We start from the raw sequence: 11381 nt of genomic DNA, 5'->3' as shown, positions 1-11381 counted from the left end.
CATGCCAATCATACCTTGAATGTGTTGTACATACCCACTTATAAGTCCAGTCAAACTGCAAACAACATAGATCCTGATGTGCCATAGCATAGTGCATATGCAGATTAGGGTCTATGTTGTTTGTTCTACAGACTGCTCCTCACAAACTTCACAGACCCAGGTCTGCTGGCCCATTATGCAATGGCAGATCTGGGTCTGTGCAGTTTGCAGTTGGACTCATAAGTAAGTATATACGGTATTTCAATAACTGCTATTTCTGACTATTGTAACTATTTACAAAACAAGGACTGACCAAGATTTTATAAACGATCAAATTATTTTTTAAATTCATAACTTCTGAATCATACAGTCAATCTAATGATAGAAATAGCCAAGGCGATTCAAAAAGATTTTTTTGTTTTTTTTTGTGTGGAAGAATTTCAAGCAAATAAAATGCATGATTTTTCTGTAAAAACTCCATTGACAAACATACGAGGCATACTTCTCTCTTGCAGAAATAACCTATAGTTTTTGCAGACCCTCCCATTTGATTGTAACTCCTACTGATGTTAAAAACAAAAAGCATCAGAGATATAAAACTGCACAAAACATTTGTGATTTCATTCACTGATTTATAATTTCTAACCTGATTGTAGCCAAGGGGTCCCTAATACTGTTGATTTATATCATTTCTAAGCAAATGGAAGCTCCCTATGTAAACAAGCAGACAGACCATTCAACGTCCTTTTCTGGTTACTAGAATATTCCATTTCAATAAAAGAACTCATTTACATCAAATATTTGCAATGTCGAGTTTTAATATTTCTTAAACAAACTGAACAAATAAAAAATGTGGATCTCTTATATACATATGTTCAAAGAGATTTAACTCCAAAATTTGTGAAATTATTGATATTATCAAAGACAGTTAAATGCATCACATCAATTGACTGAAAAATAAACTCATCCATGCAAATATGGCTACCATGATACTGAAGAAACTTCTGTTTGATTCAAATTGCCAACAATTTGACAGTGCTTTTGGGACTCCCTGGCAACAATCAGGTTTGAACTTATAAATCAATGAATGAAATGACAAAGTTATGTAGATTTTCATATTCTTGAAGTCTGTTGTTTTTAAAATCAGTACGAACAAACGAGATCATGTGCAAATACTATAGGTAGTTGTAAATGCATGGCAATTTCTCTAGCAATAAAACTAAAAACTAAGAAAATACATGTAAAATTATGTTCATGTGGAGTACAATTATCACAGTTTTGAGATTTTCACTGATTTGTATACATTCACCAGATAAAAATAACATGGACAAAACTAGGATGAGTATAGAGGGTTTTGCATTCATCACCTGGAGATAAAAAAAGCACAAGTACATTTAATAATTGCCTCTGTCCAATATAAATAAACAAGTTCAGAAGATTCTGAAATTTAATAATATTCATTAAAAGGTCAATGATATATGGTAAACCTTTTCCTAACTTCCATTAAGAATTGGGTTATTTTTCATGAAAGTTCTTGACATGCTTAAGATACTTTTCTCAAACAATTCCAGATACATGTAAAAGAAACTGGTAATCATTGGCAGAACTCTTTCAGCCAAGCAACTTACTGCTGTCACATTTGCCTATCGTCACAAATCCACAGGAGTCTGTGTTTCATTTATTCATATATAAGTTCCTTGTGTGAGGCATAGGAACTGAGACTCTGACTGCCGTAGTAAACATGATCTGACTGGGAACAACTCATTTTGTCTGTCAGAGTACCACCAGGCATCCGCATGTTAATGTAGTCCCAAAGAGTCTTGTAGCAAAACCTGTATTGATCCTTAAAGAAATGACAAACAATGACTTAAAGAAAATATAACCTTCATAGTATGGTTTAAATATACAATAACCTTCAAATAATGGCTAAAGAAAAGATAACCTTCAAATAATAGCTTAAAGATAAAATAACCTTCAAATAATGGCTTAAAGAAAACATAACCTTCAAAAAATGGCTTAAAGATAACATAACCTTCAAATAATGGCTTAAAGATAACATAACCTTCAAATAACAGCTTAAAGATAAGATAACCTTCAAATAATGGCTTAAAGATAAGATAACCTTCAAATAATGGCTTAAAGATAATATAACCTTCAAATAATGGCTTAAAGATAAGAAAACCTTCAAATAATGGCCTAAAGATTAACATAACCTTCAAATAATAGCTTAAAGATAAGATAACATTCAAATAATGGTTTAAGGATAAGAAAACCTTCAAATAATGGCATAAAGATAAGATAACCTTCAAATAATGGATTAAAGAAAAGAAAACCTTCAAATAATGGCTTAAAGATAAAGACAACCTTCAGATAATGGCTTAAAGATAAGATAACCTTCAAATAATGGCTTAAAGATAAGAAAACCTTCAAATAATGGCTTAAAGATAAGATAACCTTCAAATAATGGCTTAAAGATATGAAAACCTTCATGATATGGATAAACATCAGCACATAATCATAGTTCTGAGCTACACATCACTTAGGAACTGATCAAATAAAAATGGATGTCTAATGTGATTTCACATCTAAAATATTCAAACAGGATGTTATTTAATATTTGCTTCATAACATTACATAAGATCAGTAAAATTACAAACAAATAAACATTAACTGTCTGTGGTGCACAAAAAGACTCTGATGCTTGAATCTAAGAAATAATTTCAAGTGCCAGTCAAGTTGTTCTATTTAACTCATATCCTATGTGACTCTACTAAAGGTTTCATGATGGCCCTGTATTTCAATTTGATGGCCCTGTATTTCAATTTGTTTCATCTAGCAACATCCCTCCTTTGTAAGTGCAAGATAAAAATCTGTTTCAACTACCAACATCAGAACCAGAACAAATGACAAATTAAAAATGCGGCATATTTAAACCATTTCTGAAATTCTATTTTGATGTATTTAATCCAAATGCAGTTTAATTATGTTAATATCTGTAAGGATATATTTAATCCAAATGCAGTTTAATTATGTTAATATCCATAAGGATATATTTAATCCAAATGCAGTTTAATTATGTTAATATCTGTAAGGATATATTTAATCCAAATGCAGTTTAATGATGTTAATATCTGTAAGGATATATTTAATCCAAATGCAGTTTAACTATGTTAATATCTGTAAGGCAGTCTCACAAAGAGATGACTCCTGCACAAAAATGTAAATACACATCAGGAACTGGGAAATTGGGGAAAAAGAAAAGAATAAAGAAAGAAGCAGACAGACAAACTTTAAAGAAGTAAACTCACGAGGATGTCAATAATCTGTGACCTCCTCCTCTTGAGGTGCTTGATGGTGTGAAAAACATCAACTTCTCCCTCCTCCTCAAATTTCTCACAGAGGATATACACAGCACAGAACAAGCCACTATGGGTAGCACCATCTTTGCAGTGGATGAGAATTGGCATTTGGTTTTTATTAGTTTGTACCTGCCATTGTTTTACGAGGTATATCAAATCCAGTAACATTGACTTTGATTTGGGAGTAAATTCAGGGTCTGACCAAGCATTGAACTGGAACTGTCGAATCAGTCTTTTCTGTTTTGGGGTCTGCATGTTTATAAGATTCAAGTCCCTAATTGTGACATTTTCCTCCTGGAAGACTTGCACACACTGAACAAAGAATGGTTCATATTGTTTCATGTCCTCAGACGGCCAATATTCGGCACATGTATCATCTTCATTTTTGTAATTCTCCATCATTACAATGGTATGTATATCATAATCATATACAAGTTTCCAGAAGTCTATCACAGTTGTATGAAGGGGAGTTTGTGTAATGATGAAGTGATTTGGGTGACGATAGCCATCTAGGAATAATGCATTGATGTAATCTGTTCGTCCCAATCCACCAGGTGTCCTTAAAAGAGGACGGTATGCATCAGGAGGCACAACATCTGGGAATCTATTCTTGTCTGCATTTGCAGGGAGATAAGCAGCTGCACATTGATTAGGATAAATCTTTCTTGTGAATTCTTGGAGACATTTAAACTGATCTTTCAGGTAAGAATGTCCTGTCTTGGGGTTTTTCTTAGTAAGCTGGTGGTACTTTTCCTTCATGTCAAAATCCATGGTTGCATTCCCCACAATAAACGCTTCAAATATTGCTTCATAAATGAAAACGTATTGCTTTACAGTTCTAACCATTGCAATGCGATCTTTTCTAATCTTCTTGACAAATGAATGAACACTTATCCTGCCTTCTCTTTCATACTGCTCCAACAGGGCATCTATTGCAATAAATGTCCCTGTTCTACTAACCCCTGTCCCACAGTGGACAACTACTGGAGTCCGATCATCCCCTTGTTTCTGACATTCTCGAACTTTACGACGCATCTCAAGTAAAGGGATAGCATTATCAGGGACCCCATGTTCCGGCCAGGAGAGAAACTCAAAAATATTAACCAGCTGCCATTCCTTCTCACTCTTGAGTCGAAGGTTGATAGTTCTGATGCAAAAGTCTGCAAATATATCTGTTTTTATGAGGTCCAGTTCAAATTCACCGTATCTGACTCGACCTGCCTCTGGCCAATACTGGGTACATTTGACAATATTATCTTCTACAATTTTCTCCACCATTACTATAACACTGATCCGGTACTGGTAAATCATCCTCCAAAAATCAAGCACTGTATCTTCATCAAAAGGGCTTTGAACAGCAATATAAGCACTTTGCCTCTGATAGCCATGAATAAAACTGGCATTTATGTAATCAGTCTTCACATTTACATCTGGGTCCAGCTTCACGCGAGTATGGTCATATGGTAGTAGGTGAGGAAATCGATTCTTTTGTCGATTAGCAGGAATTTTTGCACTGTTACAGGAGAATAACACCTTGCGTGGTAGGTTGCGAAATTCTTCCTGGAATGTTAATGGTGCTGTAGTTCTGTATGCAACTGTGGACCCATTCATATATGGCTCATTGTCTGTGTAATGGTAATCTCTTCCAGCAACAATGTACCTACTTTCTCTCAATGAATATACCGTGTTCCAGTACTTTTGAGGATTGTACTCCTCCTGGCACATATACATTGAGAAACTATCCTTGTCATCAAATTGAGGTGAGTATGGCTGTTCCTGCCTATTTCTGTACCACCATACAATACCAAAAATAATGGCTGCAATCACCACAAGCAGGATGATGACAACAATAGCGATGACAAGTCCTGTATTGGTGTCTTCCCTCTTATCGACTGGGACTTGAACTGGTGCTGTTGGTGGGATAGCCTTTACTGGACTCTGTATCTTACTAAAATTAAATTTACATATTCCATCTATGTCACTTATGACAACATATGAAATATCATACAAATGGTCCTTTGTCAGTGGATAGTTTCTGATTCCACCATATGTCTTATTATCACCAATTTGGAAATCTATTCTTTGAAGAATGTCTCTCTGTTGCAATTTGGCAACCATGTCACCAAGAACTGAAGAATTCCCTGGACAAGTTGTATTGGGTACCTGGCCTTGTCTCCTCTTTCTCTGATTCATTAAATCTTTCACAAATACTGCATAAGCAGTCAACAGTCGAGCAGGTATTATCACTGGATCCAAAGCAACAGTAATGGTCGACACTGTCGCAGTTATAAAAACAGGAGGAGGGGGTTTAGGAGGAGTCCCATGCTCCGTGAATACTCTAAGTTGGTCAGCTGGTCCATAACCACCTGCATTTCTACTTCGTACCGTAAACATGTACATCTGTCCTGCAGTAAGGTTGCAAATGTAACAGTATGTAGAATTCACTGTAATGGCAACAACTTTTGGGATTATGTCACTCCCTACTTCAGTGTAGTTGACCTAAAAGAGAATATATTTCCATATTTTACACCATATAGTGGTACATATTTGTCCAAAAATATTAGAAATAGCAGAAAAACTATATAATTAAAGTATACAAATTACATTAGCTACAATGAAATCATTCAATATACCACTATTCACAACACCAGAACTAAAGAAAAAAGAGGGGGGTCAAGTCACATTGAAGAATGAACATCCTTCCGTCTTGGGTACAAAACTACTTTAAAGGTAATGTCAACAGTGTATAAAAAAATACTAATAACAATAATCAAATTCACACCTTTTATCGAGGTAGGAATCACTCACCTTTGTAATGCTGATTTACAATAAGTCACACATTTTTGATATTTCCAAATGTCTCTTAACTTTCCTTTACTTTGTTGCATACATTTTCCTTTACTTTATCAAGTAATTTACTTTATCACTTACCTTTTTCTTTCCATTATCTCTGACATTTTCCTTTACTTTATTATGGTACTTTCTTACAGGACTGTTACGGCAATTATTAAAATTTTACGAACATTTTCCTCTTTTCTCATTATTTAAAAAGAGATAGAAGTACCAATACCATTTTAAGTCCAAATTCTCCAACAGTTCATAATGTCACAATACTCTAGGTAATAAGTGACTTCATATCAATGACATCATAATGCCACAATACAATGACATCATAATGCCACAATACACAAGGTAACAAGTGACTTTATATCAATGACACCGTAATGCCACAATACACTAGGTAACAAGTGACTTCGTATCAATGACATCATAATGCCAAAACACACTAGGTAACAAGTGACTTCGTATCAATGACATCATAATGCCACAATACACTAGGCAACAAGTGACTTTGTATCAATGACATCATAATGCCAACATACACTAGGTAACAAGTGACTTTATATCAATGACATTATAATGCCACAATACACTAGGTAACAAGTGACTTCATATCAATGACATCATAATGCCAAAATACACTAGGTAACAAGTGACTTTATATCAATGACATTATAATGCCACAATACACTAGGTAACAAGTGATTTCGTATCAATGACATAATGCCACAATACACTAGGTAACAAGTGACTTCATATCAATGACATCATAATGCCAAAATACACTAGGCAACAAGTGACTTCATATCAATGACATCATAATGCCAAAATACACTAGGTAACAAGTGACTTCATATCAATGACATCATAATGCCAAAATACACTAGGTAACAAGTGACTTTATATCAATGACATTATAATGCCACAATACACTAGGTAACAAGTGATTTCGTATCAATGACATAATGCCACAATACACTAGGTAACAAGTGACTTCATATCAATGACATTGTAATGCCACAATACACTAGGTAACAAGTGACTTCATATCAATGACATCATAATGACATAATACAATGACATCATAATGCCACAATCACTAGGTAACAAGTGACTTTGTATCAATGACATCATAATGCCACAATACACTAGGTAACAAGTGACTCCGCATCAATGACATCGTAACGCCACAATACACTAGGTAACAAGTGACTTCGTATCAATGACATCATAATGCCACAATACACTAGGTAACAAGTGACTTTGCATCAATAACATCGTAATGCCACAATACACTAGGCAACAAGTGACTTCATATCAATGACATCATAATGCCACAATACACTAGGTAACAGGTGACTTAATATCAATGACATAATGCCACAATACACTAGGCAACAAGTGACTTCATATCAATGACATCATAATGCCACAATACACTAGGTAACAGGTGACTTAATATCAATGACATAATGCCACAATACACTAGGCAACAAGTGACTTCATATCAATGACATCGTAATGCTAAAATACACTAGGCAACAAGTGACTTCATATCAATGACATTGTAATGCCACAATACACTAGGTAACAAGTGACTTCATATCAATGACATCGTAATGCCACAATACACTAGGCAACAAGTGACTTCATATCAATGACATCGTAATGCTAAAATACACTAGGCAACAAGTGACTTCATATCAATCACATCGTAATGCCACAATACACTAGGTAACAAGTGACCTCATATCAATGACATCATAATTTTAGATCTGGACTGTAAGCATTAATTTTCCAAAAGTGAACATTCCTTAGGACGTCATCTTGTGAAAAATCAAATGCTCACAGTCAAGCTTAAAATGGTATGGTCTTGACAATATGGGGTCATCGATATGATGACACTTGTGCCTAAGTGCATCATGTGTTATGTGCGTGTGCATGTATTAACAGATGATCGCTAGAAAAGAAGTTTTTGTATAACTACTGGCTGGATATTATCAGCCAGACAATTAGTACTGGTGGCATCCACATGCCCAAATCTGAAATTAGTTATTCAGCAACTACTTACCTTGCCACACAACAATGCAGACTGAAAGATATGTTTCTATGATGAAAAAAATATATACAGATTGTAGGAAGTCCCTGAATGCAGACATACTAACATCATTTTCGAAGTGTAAAATAAACATTGACACCTGCTGCATAGACTTTAATACCCCTGATTACATTTTTAAAAGTGCAAAGGATGCATGTGTTGCATATAATAACGTGTGTGTGTGTGTTACAACATACGGAAAATCAAAAGAATTTTAAAAAATATGTAAATAATCATGAAATTTGTGTAAAATTAGTTCGTTTATGGCATTTGCTGTACTAAAGCTGTTGACCATACATAATGCATGAATACATCTTTTTGTGTAAGTTTTGTTTTGTCTTTGTAAGGTTTTTATTGGTCTGGCATACAGGTTTTCAACTCAACTGGATGACATGTAAATATGAGTAAACATGTTATTGTGGTCTTTGGACCTTCAAAACTGTAAGAAGAAATTTTGTAGACAAATCTGATGGCATCTGTGCTCAGGTCATGAGTTTGCTCCTAGAAAAACCAGGTTACCTTATTTCTGATTCATTAGCTGCTAAAGGACATGACAAGTAGAATGATCTACAAATGGTTATTTTACCCTCAATCTGGTTCTGCAATTGTGCCTTAGGTTTTAATTTTCATAAGGGAAATTTCCCTGGGAATTAGTTATTCCTATTGTAAACATCAATCTTAGTGGAGTCATTTAGTTGAATTCACCTGAGAGGATTTAATTTTATTAATTTCAATTTTTATTGGAATTGCAAGGTACTCATAAACTTTGGAGTAAGTAGCTGTTTTGGAATTAATGTGAATTCTTTTCAAGACAATGGATTATATCATTGTGATACATCAAGACTGTTAGCACATCACTCTATTCCAGATGAGCACATCAGCACAATAGGCTGGACTTCATTCAAAACACCAAGGGAACTAATTTAGAATATGGGATACTTCTGAACTTGTGATAGAACTTTTAGGACTATTTAAGATTTCATTCACTATACTGTAAGTTATTTTTAATTTCTCACTTTGTATTCACAGGAAAGAAATTATTTGCATAACTTTACAAAACTGTTTGGTTTTCTCTATTATCTTGAATTTATTTGAGACTATAGTCATAACACAATTCACTGTGAACTCTTGCAGAAACAAGACAGGAAACTACATGTTTGTGACTCAAGGGGAGTTCACTCATATGGTGTATAAGTGTTGGTCGGGCTGTTCCAACAATTCCATTGGGATGTTCACAAGGGTTTGTCTATCATGGGATATCAAAACCCATGGATAATGGATCCAAAGCTTCCAGTGAAACCCACCTACCATTTCTCAACATTAATTCCCCACCTACTCACCCCATCCTTGGAATGTGACTTCAACCTTATTCAATAATAAAAAATGATAAAATAAATGAAAGGTAAATAAGACCCTGAGATATCATTTAAGCAGATGATTACTTGCCATAATCTGTCCATGCAGGCTTATCAGTTGTAGGAAACCAATCTGTCCATGCAGGCTTATCAGTTGTGGAAAACCAGTCTGTCATACACAAAATATTTACTCTCTTGCATACTCTAGATTGGTGGCCCTGTATGGCCAAGTGGTCAAATGTGATCACCTTTGCTAATCACTGTCATCTCACCAGACTATCCACATGGGCTTAACAATGTGAATATGTGAGAAAACTTGCCAGTAGGTTCCCATGGGTCAGTAGCATCCCTTCCTCAAGCCTGATATATATTTTTAGTTCATCAGCTTTTTAAAAAAAGCCTGCTATGTGCAGAGAGTTGTTTGTACTATTTAAAACTGTTGTAATTGTTTTAAAGAATGGTGTCTAGAAAATTGGAGTGTCTGGTTATTTACTATGTTAATTACAGTAATCAATAATAGTAAAGATATATTTCCAGAATAAAGAAACTAATTCAGTGAATTTATCTCCCCTGCCTACTGTAATGAGATCACTAAATATGTATACAGCGATACAACTAAGGATATGAAACTTTTGATAGAGATGTGGTGAGATCACCAATGTGTATACAATGATAAAACTTGGGATGTGACCCTTTTATCAGAGCTATGGTGAGATCACCAATGTGTATACAATAATAAAACTTGGGATATCACCCTTTTGACAGAGATGTGATGATATCACCAATGTATATACAATGAGACAACTTGGGATGTCACCCTTTTGACAGCTGTACTAAGATCACCAAATGTGTATACAATGATAAAACTTGGGATGTGACCATTTTGTCAGAGCTGAAGACACCATATTTGTATATAAAACTTTGCATTTGACCCTTTTGACAGAGCTGTGGTAAGAACACCATATGTGTAAACAGCAAAACACTTGGGATGTGACCCTTTTAACAGCTGTTGAGTTCGTAGGCTGACAAGGAAATTAACCAACTTTCAAGTCTCTAAGTCAAAGGTCATTAGAGTAAAAGTGCAGAAAAGGGGAAGAAATTGATCAGTGACTTTGACCTTGAAGAAAAAATCTTGATTGTAATACATGAGGTGGCATCAAACTGAGAAATAAATCTGCCACAGTTCATCCCTGAACTTCAAACAGATTTAAAGTTATTAAGCACAAAATTTAATAAAGGTAACCATAAATACAAATGCCTGTGACCTTGGCTGTAAAGACAAGAACTCCAAGTTATAGAGCCAAATTAGAACTCCAAAAGAAAACTTCAAATACTGATCTTGACCATGTAATTAGGACCTTGTGAAATGAAGGAAGGCAAAATGTGTAGAGTACACAAATATATTATTCTTATTTACATAGAATTGGTCAGATTTAAGAGATCACATAACTGAACAAATACTATATTTACTCCAAACTGGATATCTTTGCAAAATTATAAGAATGGCTTTTTGGGGAAAGAGCTCGTATTCCTTGCTTGGATTCTGATGATCATAAGGTTGATTAAACTTCTAATGAGAATGTAAAATACATATATTTTTGACTCAACAATACAAGTACTACTTACTTGATAGTCAATGATGACTCCATTAGGTTGAGACGGTTCTCCCCAGGTAATGTTTAGACATGTTTCATTCCGGGCAGTGTTATCAGAGCTAAGTGAGACGGGGGGACCTTCTGGAAGACTAAG

General features: G+C 34.7%; 1 protein-coding gene across 2 annotated transcripts in view; it reads right to left on the bottom strand.

Moving 5' to 3' along the window:
- Positions 1-845: 845 nt before the first annotated feature.
- Positions 846-11381, bottom strand: part of LOC149779155 (receptor-type tyrosine-protein phosphatase kappa-like) — a 108981-nt gene continuing 98445 nt past the window's right edge. For both annotated transcript variants that reach the window (XM_089939718.1, XM_089939719.1), the window contains 3 exons: positions 11259-11381; positions 3288-5837; positions 846-1822 (listed from right to left, as the gene is read on the bottom strand). The exon at positions 11259-11381 is cut by the window's right edge and continues 63 nt beyond it. In XM_089939718.1, coding sequence (XP_089795844.1) covers positions 1658-1822; positions 3288-5837; positions 11259-11381 — 2838 coding nt within the window. In that variant the 3' untranslated portion in view covers positions 846-1657. The remainder of the gene's footprint in view (positions 1823-3287; positions 5838-11258) is intronic.

The sequence above is a fragment of the Sinohyriopsis cumingii genome, chromosome 17, assembly GCF_028554795.1.
Source record: "Sinohyriopsis cumingii isolate HCF-2022 chromosome 17, ASM2855479v2, whole genome shotgun sequence".
Taxonomy (NCBI): Eukaryota; Metazoa; Mollusca; class Bivalvia; order Unionida; family Unionidae; genus Sinohyriopsis; species Sinohyriopsis cumingii.
Note: the sequence above shows the minus strand (reverse complement) of the source record. Positions and strands in the feature narration are given on the sequence as shown.